Raw genomic sequence first — 20,714 nt, 5'->3', positions numbered from 1 at the left:
TTTTCAGGTACGTCTTGGCAAACTGTAACCTGGCCATCCTGTTTTTGCAGCTAACTAGTGGTTTGCATTTTGCAGTCTCTGCTGTTGTGTTTGTGAAGTCTTCTACGGGCAGTAGTCACCGATGTATCCACGCCTCCCTCCTGAAGAGTGTTTCTGATCTGTCAGACAGGTGTTTCTTTATTATGGTGAGAATTCTACAGTCATAAACAGAGTTCTTCCTCGGCCTATCAGGCCCTTTGCGATTACTGAGCTCACCAGTGTTCTCTTTCTTCTTAATGATGTTCCAAACAGTTGATTTTGGTAAGCCTAAGGCTTGGCCTATGTCTCTTACTGTTTTTTTCGTATTTCTCAGCCTCATAATTGCTTCCTTGACTTTGACTAGCACAACTCTGGTCCTCGTGACAAACGGCAATAACAGACTCCAAAGGCAATCAAAAGCCTAGAATCAAGACTAGATGCTGAAAGCTCTCTTATACCTGAACTGAGGAAGTAACTGAACACCAGACTGATCAGAAACACCTGAAAAGCCATTTGCAAAAATTGTAGTGCCATGAAATGGGGGGGACTGTGCATGAAAACCGCTTTCATTTGTACATGGTGAAACCAAAATGTATTTTAAAAAATACCCAGATTCAGATTACAGATCTGAAATTGTGGAGTACAGAGCCAAATCAAGAAAAAAAATGAGTCTTTATAAAAATATGGATACATAAATATATATACTGTACATACACATATATTTGTCAGTGTGTGTTTGTGTGTGTGTGCACACATGCTAGCAGCAAAATGATTGAACAATAAAACAAAACAAAAGAAAATGTCAATAGGGGTGCTTCATGCTGTTGTAATAGGTTACTTCACTTTGTATTGTTTGATCAAACGGTTATCGACTACACAATTATAGACCTCTCAAAATATGTCATTATCTCCCATTTGAGGATTAGGACTTTCTAATGCCTCGCTCTCCATTACATAATTGAGCCTGCATAAATAATTGAAGGGCCCGGCTCGTGCAAAGTGCTGGTCTGGAATACAGTGCACACCACAAGTCAATAGCGACGGATTACTCGTCTGATTTCCGCTCACGCGTGGCGACAGGCAGATGCGTAGCTTGTTTTTTTTTGTTGTTGTGTTTTTGCATCATGTTAACGTTCTTTTTGGGGGGGTTGGGGGGTGGGGGGGGGGGGCAGCACCTTAAAAGACTGCGCTCAGAGGCAGACAAGATCAATTTGGACGGTGACCTCAGACGAACTCCCGAGCTGAAAGCACTCCCAGACAGCGTGAAGCAACTGGGAGGAAAGGATGCGCTCCTTCGCCTAGCTCCAGAGAGGGTTCCCAGAACAACCAAAAAAGCGTGCTTGCCGTCTCCCGACTGTTCAAACCTTTGGCCACCGCAGCTGAATTCCATTCTCCACACTGGTGACATGTTCCCTATTGGTGTTTTGAGGTAATTGAAGGCTAAAGGGAACCCATTTGTTTTATTAAGGAATTTCTATCACAGTTAAGGATTAACTCAGATTGGAAATCTGACAAGGAGAATTGATCGTCTTTCTCTCCAACCTAGGTGGTGATCTGGGGAAACCCAGGAACCAATAATTAAAACTGTTTTTTTTTTCAGACCACAGAGGATGGCGGCTTCACGCGGAGCCCCTGCGCTACACGTCCCCGTCCACACCCGCTGCTCGAGAGGCCGCTCTGCACGTCTGTCCGTCGTTCCTGATGCAGCCCGGCGACGGCAGCCCATAATTATGAGCGTCACCCTCTGATCAATTTGCACCCGTGACCCGTAACTGCGGCATTAAGCCATCAGTGTCAAACTTCCTGTAGGGTGACTTCAGCTCTTAATTCTGCTAATGGCTTAACAGCTGCTTGAATTATGTAGCGTTCTGCAACATGTATAGTGGACTTCAGCATTACCCATGGGAATTTACATCAACACACCACTTACAGAGTCAATACTGCATGCCGCGTCTAATAATCATCATCAAGACGACTGTATAAAAATGCCATTTTAAGAGTCTGTATGGCAAGGGGAGGAGTCTGTAGATATTGCAAAACAGGCCATAGTAATGAAGAAATGTAAAACGAGAAGCACAAGCTGACTGCTTTATGACCATCTGAAAGAGGACTACATAGAGAGGAATACTACATGTCACATGTATGACACCAGCTTGCTTTGGAGAACTACCTACGCGTCTTCAGAGTTCTTTAATTGTGCTCTCATGTTCTCCATCAGTGCTCTAAAGAGGGTAGCAGTGCAAAGCGGCCGTTGTTTTAGCGAAGCACTTCTGTCAGGTTATGTCAGGTTATTAGTTGCCATGTGGAGGTAATAGTACAAGTAGCACTGAAACTCTGAAAACAAAACTTAAACTGAGCAGCAACCGTATGTGTGAACTGTGCCACGGTCCTAAAAGAAGGCGTTTGCTCCACAGACGTGTGATCTTTAGGAGTGGGTCCACTGGGTTTTTTAACTTGAGTGTGGTAGTGTCTTAGGCACCACAGAAGCGCTCTTCATCTTCACGCTTCTGAATGCAGCTGCTCGGAAGCGAACTCCGACAGTCGGAGACGCAGGACACTAACAGCCTGGCTTGCAGTGCGTGAGAAATCCAGGAGGATACATCCTCATTTTCTTTGATCTGGTAATTACCTTTGCCGTTCCTCCATTAATTAATATGCGCGACTGACGAAGGTGTCGCTCGGTCCCTCCGAGAACCATCGCCAGGCACGGGACGATAAAACGTGACGTTCTCCTTTTGGAGGTTGCGTGACTTGAAAACTTGCGTTCCTGTGATTCATCTGTCCTTCCATCTCAGAAGGTTCTCAGCACAGACAACGTACCTTCACCGCTAATTTGTCAGGAAGACGTCAGCCTCTGTCTCTCCGCACTCAGGACAGCTGTACTAGCCCGGGAACGGGTGTCAGAGGGGGACAGAGGCAAAGAAATGGCCCCTACAGGGGTAACACGGGAGTCCTTTCCCTAAACCCCAAATGCAAACTGACACACATTGGGATGGACTCTCTACCTGGGCCACCTACAGCAGACAGTGACAACACGCAACACTTGGACAGGTCCGTAGGTTCTGAGGGGACAAACTGTTAGTCCACAGTGCAATGAGGTACGTCCACAACATCCCCAGTACCCTTACCACAAGCACACTGACAAATCTGCCAATAGACAAGCGAAAACTGTAAAGTTTAAGTAAAAGAACTGTTCTCATGCATCATGGATATGACCCAGAAAGTGCAACTAAGATTCATTTTTCTGTGGAAGAAACAACAAAACACCCGCTAGGAAAACACTCCAGGGTCACCTGTCCAGAACACAGCGTACCTGCCTGAAAAAACACCCTGAGAAAAGCAAACAGGAAACATTTAACGGCGCTGGCTGTGGAGGCCCTACCTTTCTCGCTGACGGACTCGCTCTCGATCTCCACGTCCTCGCAGCTGGTGTACTCGGGCGTGGTGGCCAGCTCCTCCTCCGAGCTGCTGAAGGACAGCTGCCGCATCTTGCCCAGCTTTTTGGTTTTGTGGGGCTTGGGCGGCGGCGGGCGGACCGACTCGGACTGGTCGGAGCTGAGCGAGTCGTTGCGCAGCATGGTCTCCATCTTTTCCCGCTTGGTCTTCCGCACGGCGGAGCTGGGGTCCAGGTGGTGCTGCTGCACGCGCACGGGCCCCGCCCTCTCCCCCAGCACGGGGCTCCGGCGCGGGGTCGGGGGGCTGTGGTTGGACCGGCGGCTGGGAGAAGTTCTATCCACCGAGTAGGAGCGCAGGCCCTCGCCGGGGGCGGGGCCGCGGGGGCGGGACGAGCGCTCGCCCCTCCCCCCGGGCCCCTGCGGCTCGTCCAGCTCGGTGTAGGCCAGCGAGACGTCGCTATGGCGACGCTCGTGCCGCGCGCGGGACACCTCGGCGTGGATGCGCATCTGCTCCTCGTAGGGCTGGGGCTTGACCGGGTAGCGGGCCAGGTTGGGGTCGCTGCGGTAACGGGCCTGGTACTCCTCCTCCCTCCTCCGCTGCAGCTCGTACTCGCTCAGCTGGGGGTCCAGCTCCTCATCCGGGGGGTACTCCTGGGAGCGCCAGCGACCCCGCCGGGCCTGGTACTCCCCACGAGCCGTGTCCGCGTCCTCGTACATCCGCGAGCCCCGGCCCGCCCTGCGGGGGTCCCGCCCCCCGTAGTCCGATGGCGATCTTGGCATCCCGCCGTCCGACAGGGCATACTGCGAGCAGTCACCCCTCTCCTCCCTTTGGTCGTATTTTTGGTTTGGGTCCCTGGATGCTGACGGGCTTCTTTTCCTGCAAATCAAAACAGAAAAGGGCCAATCAGCGATCCTCTCAGCAGTCTGAGGCTGGAGGAGGAATATTTCCACTAAAAAAAGACAATGCTGCATTTTGCTATAGCAATCGCCCTGCTAACAGTTTTTCAGTTTCGACAATTTAGAGTATTTTTCCATGAAAATAAAGGTAAATCCCAGACTGCCTCTTCAAAAAGAAAAGCTGTAAAGGGACAGAAGACTACTTTCATTATGTTTTTCTTCCTGCCTCACTGGTCATGTGTTTCCTCACTTCTGTGTCATTGAGAAGGCTCAGATGATTGAAGTTACAGTATTGTCCGAGAGCCGGGCCTGTGTGGTCAGCGTGGGATTGCATCAAATTCGCCTCTTTCTCTGACAGCATTTCCTTTGATAACTTATCACAGAGCAGCAAGAGAATTCCCTGTCCCTCCGCCCCAGAAGACAGGCTCCATATATTTTTCCACAGCTTTGCAATATAATGGGATACTTTTCCACAATATGGACATTTTCCAGGGGCACGAATGTATATTGCGGTATATCACTACGGTTCAGCCTTAATACTCGATCACTTGGAGAGAACTCAGACTGCCTTAAGGTGTCATTGGCTCTTTTGTTGTTAAAACATACGATCAAGGATCAAATTATTTTTAAATGCAGCTTTAATTACAGTATCTACCATTACACGGCGTAAGATATCAGGACCAGGACTAGGCTTTGATTTAATGAGTCTTGACAGGTACACAAATTTAATTTAAAATTCACAGGACACTGCCCCCTCTGGGAGGTTTTCAGGCTAATTTCAATTTACAGATGAGCTACTTTTGAAGGACTTTTTAAGAAGCTCATTATATGAATGTACACAAAATTCCCTCATCAAGTTCACAAAATGGCTGCACTTTAGACTGCCTACCTTTCTGTACTGACAACCGAAACATTCAAAACTAAACCAACCCTGACAAGATCAAAACATCCCAAAATAAAACTAGCTCTGTAGCAAAAATCTACTGTACTGTACCAAATTAATCCTTCGTAATCTAAGGATTAATCAACACTCGTTTTGTGTACAGTGTTCAGGTGCATTCTTTTTTTTTACAGATTCAAGGTTTTATTGTGGGAATCAAACAGAAATATAATCCCTGGAAATAGACTGCAGTAGAGGCTGTAGTTTCTGATAGAAATCACAATATAATCTCTTCTATTTTTATCATTCTCAGGCCTTTCCTAACAGACTCTAAGCTGATACAGTATTTAAGTCTACACCTACACAAAGGCATGTGCACAATTACTACTTGCAATGAATAAAACAGAGATTTTAAACTTTTTTAATGTTTTTTTCTTTTAGTAAATTCAAGGACCAATGCCACATCACAATATGAAATGTCTGCTGAAATAGTAACAAGTAAATAATAATAGTTCAGTAAATAAAACTGCGATAAAATATAAAAAGTGTTTTTTTTTTTTTTTTACAAACAAAGCAATAATTTCACTCTAACGTATACCCCTAGCACATATTGCTGTGGCTACTTTGCAGGCCATAAGTTGTCCAATGCACAACTGGGTGGTTTATATAATGACCCTGGAAATCTGGATAACTGGTACAGGTTCTGGTACTGGTAAAAGTTGCACACCCTCGTCTTCAGGCAATCTAGAAAAATACAAGTCCTCTAAGTGGACTGGAGTGTCAAACCAAAGTGCTTTGCACCAAGCCTGCATTCCAAAGTCATGACATCACAAATCTTCTGCATTGTGGAAGATGAAGTGGTTGAGAGCTTTTGAAGTGTATGTTACAAATGCCTCACATCAGACCCTGCTTCAGCAGGAATCCTGGAAGACCTTTCAACTTGCAAAGCAGTGCAGGTGAACTATGAGTTTCCCACAGAAATGCCTGCCCTTGGCTCCTCCAACACCAACTGGATGCATACAAGCCTTACTCTTTTCTTCCCCAGCATGCAAATTCCTACTTCCTCTCTAATCTATTTCCATGACTATTACTGTATGTCCTCAATTATGCCACCTCGTTCAGTCCAGCCTTTCCTACCTCGTCAAACTCAAGCATTCTCAATGCAATCAGCCTTAACTCAATGGGCAGCACTTTACCAGCCTTTTGCACAAGTGAGGCTGCATTATTAACATCTGGCCAGACATTAACATGAAACATAACAGCAAAAACAGCTTCATGAATAAGTTCTAGATCAGGCGAGGCGGAAACAACGTGCTATAGGGCAGGGGGGGGTGTTGGAAGGTGGGGGAGGAGCCTTTCTTGGCCCCGAGGTGGCCCTCTCACCCAATACTCCGCACATTCCTCTGTTCGCCGAGCACTTAACAGCCCGACGCAAATATTACATAATTCGATTCCTGCCTGGCACCGCACGCTGCCGTCCCAGCAGAGGAGCGTCGACAGCCGTCGGCCTCAACACATCGGCTCCGTCACCCGCCCTCAGAAGCCTGCCGCGGCGGAGGCGGACGAGGAAGAGGAGGGGCGAAGGGGGGAGGGGAGCGGAGGCGGTCGCCGGGAGAGGCTTTAGCACAGTTGTAGCTGCCGGCCCTTTTTCCGGTGGTCTCCCTGCAGGGCAGACGCGGGGGCGAGGCTGTATCACGCAGCGGAACGAAGGGCTCTGCTCTGTCAGCGCTAGGGCCGGTGCTGCAGAGCCCAGTGTTGTGACAAAGAGGCTGTTTTTCCCTCTCCTGCCTGCCTCTCCCTCCCTCCCTCCTCCTCTCTCCCTCTCATGACTGCGTCAGGTCTTCAGGAACAGTCTCAGCCGCTTCTCAGCTGATGCTGGTGCGCCGTTTCCCTCAGGGGTGGGTGGGGGGGGGGGGGGGGGGAGAGAGAGAGCAGGGAGGGAGGGATCACTCGCTCTTGGATGACACAGTTCACCGATCTTAAATTTGCATTCAGTTACCATTTATACTCCACTGCAACATATAAAAGACTAGTGGGCTCTGTAATACAAGAGACTCTGCGTGCATTGTGGCATCACGACCATACCCTAGCAATGCAGCACGGCACAAAAACAAGCTTACGCAGATGAAAGGTCACTGTGATTCATCCGCAACCACAAGCAATTCCACTGCATGCAGCTTTAATCATTTCTTTTCTGAATGTGTACATCAGACGATTTAAGCCCAGCTACAACGTCAAATTCCGAGCTTAAGAAATCACTACCAGGTAAACAATGTCACACTGCTGGCTGATGCAATGCAGTTTATCCTAATCTATCATCAAACCATCTTTCCTACATCAGTCGACTAAATGCTCTATCCAGCTGCTGATAGAGCTGCTCAATGGGAACTTGCATAAGCACACAATGCAGTAAATGAGTCACTGTATTTTTGGCCATAATTAATTGTTCCTTGAATTCATTCAGAAATGTACAGTAACATCACTGAGAAGCCCTTTTTTTGCAGTTGCAGTGGAAGGAGGGCAAAGAACTTAGTCATGGAGGCTGAGGAAGAGACCCTTGCAAAGGCAAATCATGAATATTTGATGCAGATTTTCACAAAAAGGTTAATTCGACATACGCTAGAACGCAGCTCCTGCAATACACATACACACACGCACTGACATGCATGCACACCCACATTGACAAACACCTACACACAGGCAGACATGCACATACTGTACACACACGCACACACACACTCACATAAATAGTACACACACGTACACAGGCAAGCACATCCGCACAGATGCACATACACATACATGCAAACATACACACACACGCATGTACACAGTTCAATATGGCAGCTGCAGCAATATAGGCAGCATCAACAGTGAGAGAACTTTAGCTCACGGAATTGTGCAAGACCTTCAGCTCACAGAAGTGTGCAAGACCTTTAGCTCACAGCAGTGTGCAAGACCTTTAGCTCACAGAAGTGTGCAAGAACATTAGCTCTCAGCACGGTGTGACAACTGTTCCAGAAAATGGCTAACACATAGAGCATGGAACAAAGACAGGAAAAATACAATTCAGCTGCAGACCGATGTACACATGCCCTACACATGGCATAAAAGCACAGTCAGTTGCCCTGTGAACATGATCTACAGTCCCAACCCACAAAAAGGTTACAGAGCACAGGGTGTTACCAAAGTGTACACAAAAAAAGAAGGGGGGACAAAAAATGATGTCCCAAAATCCCACAATAGCGGCAAACAACTGGCTCAGTCACAACAGCACTTTCACCCAGGGGCTGCATTAATGCCATAAGCAGGGAGAAAGGTAGAATGTTCTGGGACAGGAGCATATTTTGTGCTCAGATAAAAGGCTTTTCTGCGTGGGTGCTGAAAAGCCTGAGTGGACTATAGTGCATTTCATTCTGTCTGGGTAGGAGTCAGAATCCCCACTGCAGCACTGTTCTTACGCAAATTCACAATTAGTCATGATTATTCTACATTGGTTTTTAAAAAAAGTCAAATGAAGTTTCTAAGGACAATACAACAATACAGACCTAAATGAAGAGTGCTTCATTTTTTCCAGCACTTACTGGTTTATAGGCTACATTGACAGTAGTAGCCTGGCCAGAGGTTGTAACTGTTCTGGTCAAAGAGTACCCAACGAAAAATCACATGACCACAGTTGTCCCTCATGTATTATATAAGTGGAATGCTGAAACTTGATAAAATAAAATAAAAACATTTCATTATATGCCAAAATTGTCTACAGTAAAGGTTTTATACAATTGTCTGCTTCTGATCAACTGAAATAAATCTGACTTAAGCTATTATTTGTAGTCTTAATATGTGGACACAATTTATAATCCATCTTACACTATTACTAAAAGAGCTTTTCTCTAATCATTGACAGATATTAGACATAAATCCGTTGTGTTCTGTTAAGCTTTTCAAAAAAATATCTGATCCTCTATGATTATATCATACAGGACAGTAAGTTGATGCCTATCCAGCTTTCTTTATCAACCAGATTTTATGAAGCCATGAACCAATTAAAATGCAAAAAAAACATATGTTAAATATAAAATATTGTGCTGCATATTTTTGCTGATATTGCTAATGTGGGACTAAAAAATACACACCAATGAACAACTAATACATGATCTACTGCACATACAACCAGTAGAGAAATATGAATATGGAGACAGAACCTGTTGACACACTCCAATGCATTCGTATTCCATATTTCACACAGATCAGGCAGCGACAGATAACAAAAATAGGGTGGGTGAAATGCTGTATATAGTTATTAAAATACAATTACGATACATAGAGACTGTTAGGACAGTGATAATGATAGCATCCTCAACATTCATTTCCAAAATGACATCAACAATAGCACAATCATTTGTGAAATGAAAGCCAACTATACACATCCATGCTAGTAACATACAGTCCAGAGACAAACCTCCATATAAACAGAACAGTGCTGTAGATGTAAAGGCTAAGGTTTAAAGAGAGGAGTTTAGAGAAAGATGAAGAGGAGAGAGAGTGAGCGGGGGGGAGGTGGGGAGAGGAAGAAGAGAGAGAAATATAGAGATGGAGAGTGGAGAGAGAGAGAGAGAGAGAGAAAGAGAGAGAGATGGGTACTATGGGGAGGGGGTCTTCTGGCTCAGCCCCTGCAGGGATTCCACCTCACATCTCCCACTGCCAGACATGCTCTGAACTGCTTGTAGGTTTTCAGGTGGAAACAACTACAGACATATACTGTCAACTGGGTTTACAGACCACGCTGTCGCGGTCCACAGTGTCCCACCACAATTGGGAAGAAAATATATGATGGTTAAAAAAGACGGTTAAAAATGTGTTCAAAATGGCCCCCCGTACCTCATATTACAAACTGCTCTGTAGGGTACTTAAAAAGAAAGGAGGGAAAAGCCCTCCTCGGTTAATCACCAAAAACTTGTATTACCTCAGGTGATGGGGTGCAATTCAGTGAAATGCCATTCTCTCTGCTTCTTGCATAAAAAAAACCTTTTACATCTGACCTCTTTACAGCCTCCGACTGTCCAGGATCTCGGTTTGTATTCAAACGTGTGCCTTCTTTGTTTTTTAGGCTTTGGCTGTAGAATCCAACAGGCTGGTCTCCTGTTTTCAAACAGCATCATCTCTAAGCTAACATCCTCTGAGCTACGACTTATCGACCGGAGGGAAGTCTCAAATGGGAACAAGCAATCAAGGTAAAAACACAGAAAGTTCCCCTTTGAGGATTTGTGACTTTGCAGACTGTGGAGGGAAGTCAAATGACTGTAGCTGACACTGCAGCTCTCCCATACTAGCAAAACCTACCACTGGTAAATTTGTCATGCTAGGGAAGCAACATACATTGTCAATCTTGATATGTATTCACACTGGAAAATCACCATAGGCCAGATTAATTTTTCCCGAAATTAGCAACAATTGCTAATTTCTGGAAAGTTCCACAGCCGTTTAACATTTGCTGTGGCTGATAGCGAAGTGCGTCGGTACCTGTACGTAAGCCACTGCACATCTGGCACATCCTGAGCATCTCGCACGGACGAACGCATCAGTCCTTCTCCGGCAGACACTGCCCTCAGTTCCTCCGTGATGTCGCATCCAAAACGCTCCGCGCTACCGATGCGATCGCCCACTTGCCTTCCCGCCGCAGTCCCGTCCTCTGGGCTTCTCCCCCGCCCACGCACAGGGCTTCGCTCCCCTCCCACTCGCCGGCACAACCGGAGCTCACCGCGGGGTCTGCGAAAATCACCGATCCTGCAAGCCGCTGCAAGGGCTGCTGGGAGCTGAGAGCGCTGCTGCTGTTTAATGCTGTTATCAGAGGCTGTATATAGCCGGGGGGTCAAGCAAGACTTTACCCAGCAAGCGGGATTATGGTACTTAGCTGATTACCGGCTGCCTGGCAGTTGCTGGCTAGGGGATCTGGCCTGTTCACATTTCACATTGTGTTCTGAGATAATCATCGGAATAAACGCCATCTTTCCTCTTTTCCCTGGGACAGCTGACCGAAATCACTACTGCTGAAGCGACCCCGGTGATAATTGGGGGAGGGCTGGAAATATTCCACAATATTCTTTTTGACACATTTAGGTTACAATGCAACTCTGAATTACTTAATAGAATTCTATTCTCAATTAAATGAAAAATATATAAATATGAAAGACACCAGGGGTCACAGTTTTTTCCCCTTCAACCAGTTTCAACAATTTGAATACCGCGAGTGCATAGCAAAGCTAGATCTGGACCGGTATCCAGACAGACAAGATCAATGAGATCCAATCTGAGGGCAAGAAAGCACTTCAGTCTACAACAGTACTTTGGGGGTCAGAGCAGATACAGCATATAAGCTTTGGGCAACAAACTAAGAAAATGTCCCAGCCAATACCTGTTTGAATCAAAGCAGGAAATTCACCTGCAGACCAGAGAATACAGGGTGTATAGTTAAGATTCATTATTCATAAATTCAGAGCCACACAGAGAACAGGCACAGCAATGGGAACAGCATGACAACAGTACATAACACTGTGGGAACAGCCCAGGAATATCCCAGGAAAACCCAGGAACAGCTTGTGACAGGAATAGAACAGTGAGAAGAAGAACAGAATAGTGTGGGAACAGCCCAGTGACAGCTCGGACACCAACACATATTATAGCAAATGCTATGTATATACATAGAAGCACGCGTACACACACACATATTCACATGAGCACATACACACAAAATTCTGTGTAGTCTGAAGATCAGTCCTAGATGAAGAGCCAGTGCCCAGCGCTGCCGTGGACCAGCTCAGAGTGGGCACAGGGTCCATGCAGCAGGGCCACCAGCCAGCACTTCCACAGGGCCAGTACACAGCAGGCCAACAGTTGGCCTGTGGGGGCTCTGTGTTTATTCTCTTTAACTGTAACAGTAACTTTGAACAGCACTGCCATGCTAACCGCGTCTCTGAAAAACACCGGGACTACTGCGCCGTGCTGATACAGGCCACGCCCCTTGCAGAATAATGCTCAATCAGCTGAGTATTCCCTCTGTATTCTCATCACTTAGTACAGAGGCTTGTCATGGCATCATTCTGATCAGAGGTTCATTTATGTTCAGTTTAAACGGCCAAAACCAAACCTTATTCAAAGACATTATTCAAACTTGCGTAACCAGCGATGGTGGTCAGACACACAGCATTGCTACTGCATCTGTACCTCCCTGTAATCCACAAGTCCCAGTAACCAGGTTTTGGGTCGATTCTCCATCGATTTAGTCAATTCAGGGACTGAGCAGAAAGTCATTTTATGACTTGAAAAATGGCCATGCTCCAGGACGATTTCTCAATTAATGAACTGACGTTTTACTCGTTTAATGAATTTGACCATCACAAGATGACACACATGCTCAGGGCCCACTGGGCTGAGAATCAACACTATATAATGCAGATATCATTACGGCTGCTGTTACATAACTGGGCAATGATCCATACTCTCACAGAATACAGTCCCTCCAAAGATTCTTTCATAGAGCAGGCAGACATGTGAAAGAGGAAGGATCTCAGAAACAGGTGAGTGTAGATATACGTACAATGTGAATGCTCTTGAGAAAAATAGCATATTTTTTTGTGCATGAAAATAGTCTCCCTCATTTCTGTTTCAAACATATACACAAACTACCATGCACATTCAGTTGTCATATCATAAAAGGTATTCTCATTTTGGTTTGAGAGGATTCTGGATTAGTGCTTTCCATCCCTGCAGCAGGTATCAGGGTTTTTACACAATGGCTCCCTGGTCAATGGCTGGGATCCAGATTTTTATCTGAGAAAGACTAAGCCTTTGAACTTCCAGGTTCAGTAAGAGACTGCTGCTGGCACTATCCCATTGGAAACCATTTACCATAACACTACAGGCTCATCATCCACAGGCAGAACAAAAAATACATATTAAAAATAGATGCACAGTGACGGAGAACTAATTCTGTTTTTAATTCCCCGCCCCAAAATTCGCGATAAGCCTCGCTTAGAGGAAGCGAGGGAAATACGCGTCTTTTTACATGCGTATATATTTTAAATGCGCCATACCGTGTCTGTTTCGTGTTTGTTTGTTGGTTAAGATTGTATGGGGAATTGTCAGTATACATCAAAACAAAACCCTAAATTTTACTATTAATCATTGCGAACTGTTCATATGCATTTTAACGGGTGCACACGTGAATTTGTATCTCCGGTACACTATGTTAAATCCCGGTTGTACTCACGGCGAATCGTTTCTGCAGCATTTGGGCAAAGGAGGGCGTTGCGCTGATCATGGTGGTTTTATGCCTTCTGGGTAGTGTAGTTCACAGCGGTTAATTGCAGAGGGGAAATCGGTTTTAATGTTCTATGTAATTGTGATGCATTGGTACTGGGGTAAGCATATTTGTTGAATGCGTGTTTGTGTATTTTCATGTTATATGGGTGGGATAGCAAATTGCACTTTTTATGATTTCGGTTTAGTTAATTGATTTTAATGGTAATGGTTAACTTATTTCAGGGCTCCATTAGGATCAGTAGAGAGAGCTTGTGACTGAACGAAGAGCCTATTCAATCTGACCAAAGGAATTGTTACGGTAGTGATTGCCTGGTTTCTTTATTTTCTTATTTAGTTTTGTCATTATTTAGTTTGTTGGTTTTTGTTTTTGCATTTTAATACAATAATTTTCACTGTTCACCCTATTTCTGTTGTCAACCTCCTGTTTGACTGCTTGCCATCCTCACGTGCACATAGAGAAGCACACCACACCCATATGAAAAATACAGTCGTACACACACACACGCACAAACTCAAATACCCACCCACACACAAACAATGACAAGTTAGGAGAACCTAAAGTTTGACATTAGACCATTTAATGCCATTAGTGAAGTAAACTACTATGTCAGAGTTATGAAAAATAAAGGTAAATAAAGAATAAAATTAAATAAAAGCATAAATAAGCAAAACTGAAAAAATTGATATCCATAAAACTCTGTTGGACACATTATGCATAGACAAATGGAAGAGAGAACAGGTCAATGACGAGAAGGCATTTGATCCATTTGACCATTCATTTGAGGCTGTTTTAATTCAAATGCAGAAAAAAATGTTTGGTTTTTAGCACAGTAGTCTTCCAAGTCATTTCTACGTCCCCCCTGACGCCCCTGCCCAGCCCACACACATACTCAGTTCTCTCTGTGATTCTGCTAAACATGCAGTATTTCTAAATTCTGTGTACAAGCTGCATTTGAAATCAAGGAAGCCTGCATAGCCACACAGATGCCGAAGAGGCAGGGGGTAGAGGAAGAGTGAGTCAGATGGCGGTTTAATAATTCTTACAAAAAACATAACAGGTCCTCTTTACAGTGGCTTGACAACAAGGTGAATGTTGTCCACACCATTCAGATGCTAACCGATGAATGATTTACTACCTCTTCACACGGGCTGCTCAGCAGATAACCCTGATGGCGCCCTCTTCCTGTACATGAGGATACAGCCATTTTGGCTGTATCCTCATGGAGGTCGGTGCTAGTGTTGGTTGTAGGAACACCAAAATATGAGTTAATCATTTGGTTTTGTGCCTGCCGGAACTGATAGAAAAAGGAAACGAAAGCCCTAAGGACCTAGAGGCCCTGATTAAAAACCTGTGTTCTTATTGGCAGGACAAATAATGGTGGTGGGCTAAGCAGTACTCAACAGCAACGGAGCATGCTCAGTTCAGTCTCTCCTCCAAGACTCAACCACTGTGTAGCTCTCGCCTACTAAAGCGCATAGGCACCTTATGCAATAAGTACTCAGAAATGCAGGACAGTCCATAGGACATAGCAGAATGTACGGCATAAGCAACAGCTAGACAACAGCGAGGGGTCAGACCGCATTAGTGCAGAGATGCAGAGTTGTGTGCGGTGCAGAAGAAATTTCCGTCTTGTGGAAGAATTTCAGTTTGAATCCAGTTTTGTTCCACGCCAGTAAGCACCGCACTTGCCTCTGGGCTGCTCAATCCACAATGACCATCACAGCTATTTTTAACACCAGCAATAATTTAAAAAGGCCCACAAAAACGGTCCGACAAAGGTAATCATTTCACACGCCATGCTTTTCAATGCCTACATGAATGAAAGTGTAGTATTTGGAGAGAGAGAGGGAGGTGCAGCAGAATGACATAAAGAAGAAAAAACTTCAGATTTCCCAGAGACCCTTGCTACTGTACCATACTGCTGGTCTAAACTCTTCAAAGTAAAAGCCAAAGAGTGAGAAACAATGTCCAGTCACATATACAGTAGGAAACGAGGATATAGAGGTCAGAGTGCAGTTACATGATTGGATTTTCTCTTGTATTGTAATTATTTTCTAGAGACTGTGGGGTGCGATGCAGAGCAGCTGCTGATTGACTTCATGATTCCCTGGAACTGCTGATCACAGCACCACTGAGAAATTCCCAGTGGCCCCAGGGGAGAAGACCAGGGGTCAGGAACGCCAAGCACTGGGGTAGGCGAGGGCAGGGGTTAAATGGTCCTCTGATCATTTAAAGTGTGTGTGTGTGTCTGTGTCTATGTATTTGGGAGGAGCAATATAATTAAAAAACAAAGCTAAGTGTGTGCAGTTCAAAATTGTAAAATTCCTATGCAATTTTTTGATCTTTGTAAAAAAAAAAAATGAATAAAAACCTGAGGACTCTGGATGATTCTAATTTAATATGTATAATAGTAAATCAGCACAAATAATTGGTCTCAGTACTTAGCCTAAATTGAATGCAAATAATGGGCTTATGTGAATCTGTCCACCAGCAGAATACGGCATCCCCATGTCATTCCAGTTTAATTCCCGGAGGTACAAACTGGCCTCTCTTACTGACATCTCATCAACTCATCTTTGTAATGTACAGCCAGAAGAATCAATTCAATTTAATTCAGTTTTATTTGTACAGTGCTTTTTACAGAGAGCTGTCACAAAGACCCTTCACAGAGTAGCAGACGCTTTACAGCAAACAGTTCATACAAACAGGAATAAAAGTGCTGAACGGCCATGTACTATTGATGGAATCTTGACAAATCCACAACGATCTGGGAAGCGGTACTCATCTGCAGAGCGTAGGGAGTAACGGACAGTGGAATATCTTGCAGACTGAAAACTCTCCCTCCCTGAGTGATGCTGTGGTCAATTACACATTGCCTTAAGGAAATTCCACCAACAGTCAACACACCCACGGTCACTGCAGCATACACTGAATCCAGACACACTTTTACTTGGAGCCCATATGCCTTTTAAAATCTGCAATAAAGTGTCCACACATGAGCCAGACAGGCAGGCGGTATGTGAGTCAGTAATGAGAGGAAGTATAACAGCCTATTTATTGGTTTGGACTTCTGTGCTAAACAGTTGGCACAAGGGATGTTATAAGTCAATTTACTTCAGCACGGACAAACATCAAAACCAGAAAAGAGTAATCCTTAGCCAGGGAAGTAAATCAAATCGAAGAATTCAGGAAGCTCAACTAACTACACAGAAATCTTGAAAAAATCACATTTAATGAAGGAATCAGTCAACATAGTCAGAGTCAATCCAACATATTTTCAAAGGAAATAGGCTAGATGTCGCTGGTGAATAGGCAACGTCCTGAATGAAAATCATTGGTGCACATTAACATATATTAATATTCCAGCGTTCCAATATTCCAGTACAAACCAGCTCTGTTGTGGTGTGCTATGGTCACATTGCTTAAAGATGGCTCTGCATGCCACAGCTTTTAAAGAACCACTTCAAATTTGAAAAGGAGCAAAGAATAGATTATATGTTTTCTGCTACTACGTCAAGAACAACGTCGGAAAAACAGCTGTCTGTGTCAGAGGCGTCTAGCTGGCAGCTGAAATGGAGGCCTTCCAAATAGAGCCCTTCCCCCCTATGGGATGTGCTCAAACGGTCACGCATCCAGAGAATTTAGATCAGTACACAGCTCTCTCAGATTTAACCAATGAAACCCTAGTGTTGAGCTGGTCTTCACTATCCAAGGTAAGAATCTAAAGAGTTGAACTTTCCACTGTCACTAGTATTCACAAAGTGGTTACATTCCTCTCTAAACTGGTTATTACTTTTGAGGACAGTACAGAACGGGAGGGGGTGTGGGCGGGGGGGGGGGGGGTTGAAAGTTGGATTCTTTAAGTCTGCATGAAGGTGAATTCTTAAACTTGTTCTTTTTTGAGGAATTAGAATGTAAGAATAAATTCAGAAAATAGAGCATTTCCAGCAATAAAATAGTGAGTACATTTGTAATTCACATATCAGGTCTGTTCCTGGGGAGAAGGTATTCCTTAATAACTTTCTAAAGTCTATTCTTGGAAAGTTCATAACGTGCTAGCATCTCACTCACTCACTGTTGACCGTGTCATTGATCACTGTTTGATAAAATTTTCACTGTACATGGTTTTATCCTCTGTAAAATGTCCATGAAGTCCTAAAGCATGCATTAACAGAAATTATCGTTCTTTATAGTACACTTATACCTATACAAATCTATCAATAGCAGACTGTCCCAGAAGCAAGCTTAACCTTCAGTGCCAAACAACAGCTACACATGTAACTCACTGGCAAATTGTAAGTATATAAGGTATATGCACACAACCAAATACTCATTGCACACCAACTGATATCATGTGTGACTTACAGTCACATAAGCCGGTAAATCAGAGTGATGCTTAATTTTATGAACACTCCACTACAATAAGTGCCATTGTTTATTCTTGGTCACCTGGTTTCACAAGAAGACGTGTGTGACTATTAAAAGAAATGCTTAAGAAGGTCATAGGAAGACTTGATATCAATTAAAATTCTTACAAAATTTGTGGAAATTTTAATAAGATTTTCATATTCTTCTTTGTAAATTGCATTGTCACTTTTTAAATGATAATATTATTATTATTATTTTATTACAGTTGTGAACAGTCTAGAAATGACTTTTAATTGTGTATTTGTATTTTTGTATTGTATTTGTAACTATGTATTTTTAAGAAATGGTATCTTCTCTGAAATTCAGACATCAATTTAGTCTGACAGAATGATACAATTAAAAAACCCACCAGAATCACTGGACTCAACACCCCAATTCTTATGATTCACAAAAATCACATGAAAAAATTGCATAAAATTCAAAACCAAATGGGGAAAATTTGGTCTGATATTTTTCAGTGCCATGGCAGTTTACAGTAATGGAACTCTAGGACAGTGAACAGAACTTGCACCTTTTTACACACTTTTGCAAGCAGCTAGGGTCTGAGCCAGGGCTTTCCATTCATGTGTGCTGGAATGTAAGGCAGAAACAGCAGGACCCTGTTCAGCTACCATTAGCCTTTAGCCCAGGACTGCCCTCAGCCCACAACCGAGGACATTAGACTAATGTGTGCCTGACCACACAGCTCACTGCAGCGACACCGACGCGTTCACATTACGCCGTGAAACATCCCACATCGATCTGCTCCAAAGCTTGCTTCCAAAGCTCCAAAGCATGCTATTATACTGTACAGCCATGCCAATCACACATACTGTCATGTTTATCTCCACCCATAAATACAGTTACATGTATACTGTATACACGCACGCACACACACACATACATTTATATAACACAAATTCAATAATTGCCTCTGAGTGGTTCTATCATCTCATAGTGTGCCCAGATGGAATGGGAGAGTGCAGTGTGCCTTTGCAGGTACAGGTGAACCCTGTGGAGCCGTGGAAACATCTCTCAAAGGGCACAGCAGGGGTCCTTGTCTCAGGTTGTTCCTTGGTCTGCTGCTCCTTATTTTTTCATAGTTTCCTTCCACATCAGCATTAATCTGGGGCCGAGGCAGGAGCAGGACCCCCCGAAGCTGCAGCTGTGATCTATCTTTCCATTTCTGCAGAGTCTGTCCCCCCAATCAATCCAGCTTCCTCCCCACCCCTTTGGTCCTCCTCCTCCTCCAGACTAGAAAGTTTGCAGGGATAATCTCCAAGTTAATTCATTTTCTGTTTAATATCAATTTTTTGTTTCTTTTTTTTTTTTTACTATGGTTAACCCCAGAACCTGCTTTGGCTTTTAAATAAGACACGCACATGCTCCGACTTCACTTGTACTCGTGCTGCATGACTGTTTATTAGCGGGAGCGCTGAGGCAGACAGAACGTGCGCTTCCACTCCCGCCGCACGCCCCGGCGATCCCGCTCGGCTGCACCCGGGCCCTCCCTGACACGAACACCTCGAGCGCACGGCGTGCCGCGCCCCCCTGCACGGTCCAGGGCTTCAGAGCGCGGCCGCTGCCACGCCATCAGGACCTCTGCCGAAACGCATGCATAATGCACGCGCAGCCCTACATAACAGCCCGTGCCATTAGCGGCGTAACGCACGGAGAGAACCCCGGAAAGGGCCGGAACAGGAACAAGGGCCTCGGTCACGAGGGCTGTTAGAGGCGCATTGTGGTGGCGGGCGGACTCGGTGGGCTTCTCTCCTATAACTGTATTCACGGACGGCCGCAGAGACAGCTGCAGCGCCGCACACGCGTGCCCGACCCATATGTTCGGAAAGATGCAAAACCTTGTTAATGACATCAAGAACTGGCCCGAATTATGCACAGTGTTTGCAACCATTTATACGCTAAAATAAATGCGACTCCCAACACAAATCAATGATTAGTTTGAGTAGGAGTGTATATATCAGCATTCTACAACCAAACAAATGACTAATTATACTGTTTCTACAATTATAGAGTGGGCTATTTTTATTTAAAACAAATGTGTCTTGCCATTTTATTTCATACAGTACGTGGGCCTGTGTTTAAAATGGTCACCTCCAGACTCTGGAGAGATTTTTGAGGTTTTTGAGAGAGATTTTTGTCCTCCCTGCATTTTGGGCTGAATGGTGCCACCTGGCAGAACATTCACATCCTGGGAAAGGAGAGACAGGCCAGGACAACTCCCACAGTCTCCCAGGTAACTCATCATCAAATGCTGGCACAATAACGCATGTAAATCCACGCTTGTGTCTTTAGTCCTTACTAAGAAGCCATGCCAGAGAAAGTAAGTTATAGCCCTACTGAAACACAAACCCACAGCCCCATCACAGATGTTTCTGTTTCATAAATAAAGAAGAGAATCACCACTAGTACCACTGACACAATTATCATTATTATTTTTTTTGGATAACTACTACAGAAAACCAGTGATAGGCTATTCCAGATATGATGCTGTTCCACCTTCCAGTGAGCTGCAGCTCCATCAGAAACCCTTTTGATCGGTATCCTTGCTCATAAGTTCTGTGGCTCAAAAGCACAGTGGCAGTGACACCTAACACAGCTGCAACACACCTTGCTGTCACTTGTTAAGCGATGTCAGGCCAGGAGTCAGGACAGCTAGAACCCAGCCTCTATGCACTGGCCACACACATCTCAAAAAAAATTCCATAGGCCGCCAACAATTGCGACATTCATATTCTGCTTTAATTTGACTGGCTGGCTGTAACCCGGAGGAAACCAC

At 44.6% G+C, this 20,714-nt stretch overlaps 1 protein-coding gene across 6 annotated transcripts in view; it reads right to left on the bottom strand.

The window, feature by feature from the left end:
* The window catches only part of LOC118233440 (regulating synaptic membrane exocytosis protein 2-like), a 162,811-nt gene that overhangs the window by 98,864 nt on the left and 43,233 nt on the right, over positions 1 to 20,714 (bottom strand). For all 6 annotated transcript variants that reach the window (XM_035429222.1, XM_035429224.1, XM_035429223.1 and 3 more), the window contains exon 8: positions 3,401 to 4,290. In XM_035429222.1, coding sequence (XP_035285113.1) covers positions 3,401 to 4,290 — 890 coding nt within the window. The remainder of the gene's footprint in view (positions 1 to 3,400; positions 4,291 to 20,714) is intronic.

This window comes from Anguilla anguilla, chromosome 8, assembly GCF_013347855.1.
Source record: "Anguilla anguilla isolate fAngAng1 chromosome 8, fAngAng1.pri, whole genome shotgun sequence".
Lineage (NCBI taxonomy): Eukaryota > Metazoa > Chordata > Actinopteri > Anguilliformes > Anguillidae > Anguilla > Anguilla anguilla.
This window is presented reverse-complemented; position numbering and strand designations above follow the sequence as displayed.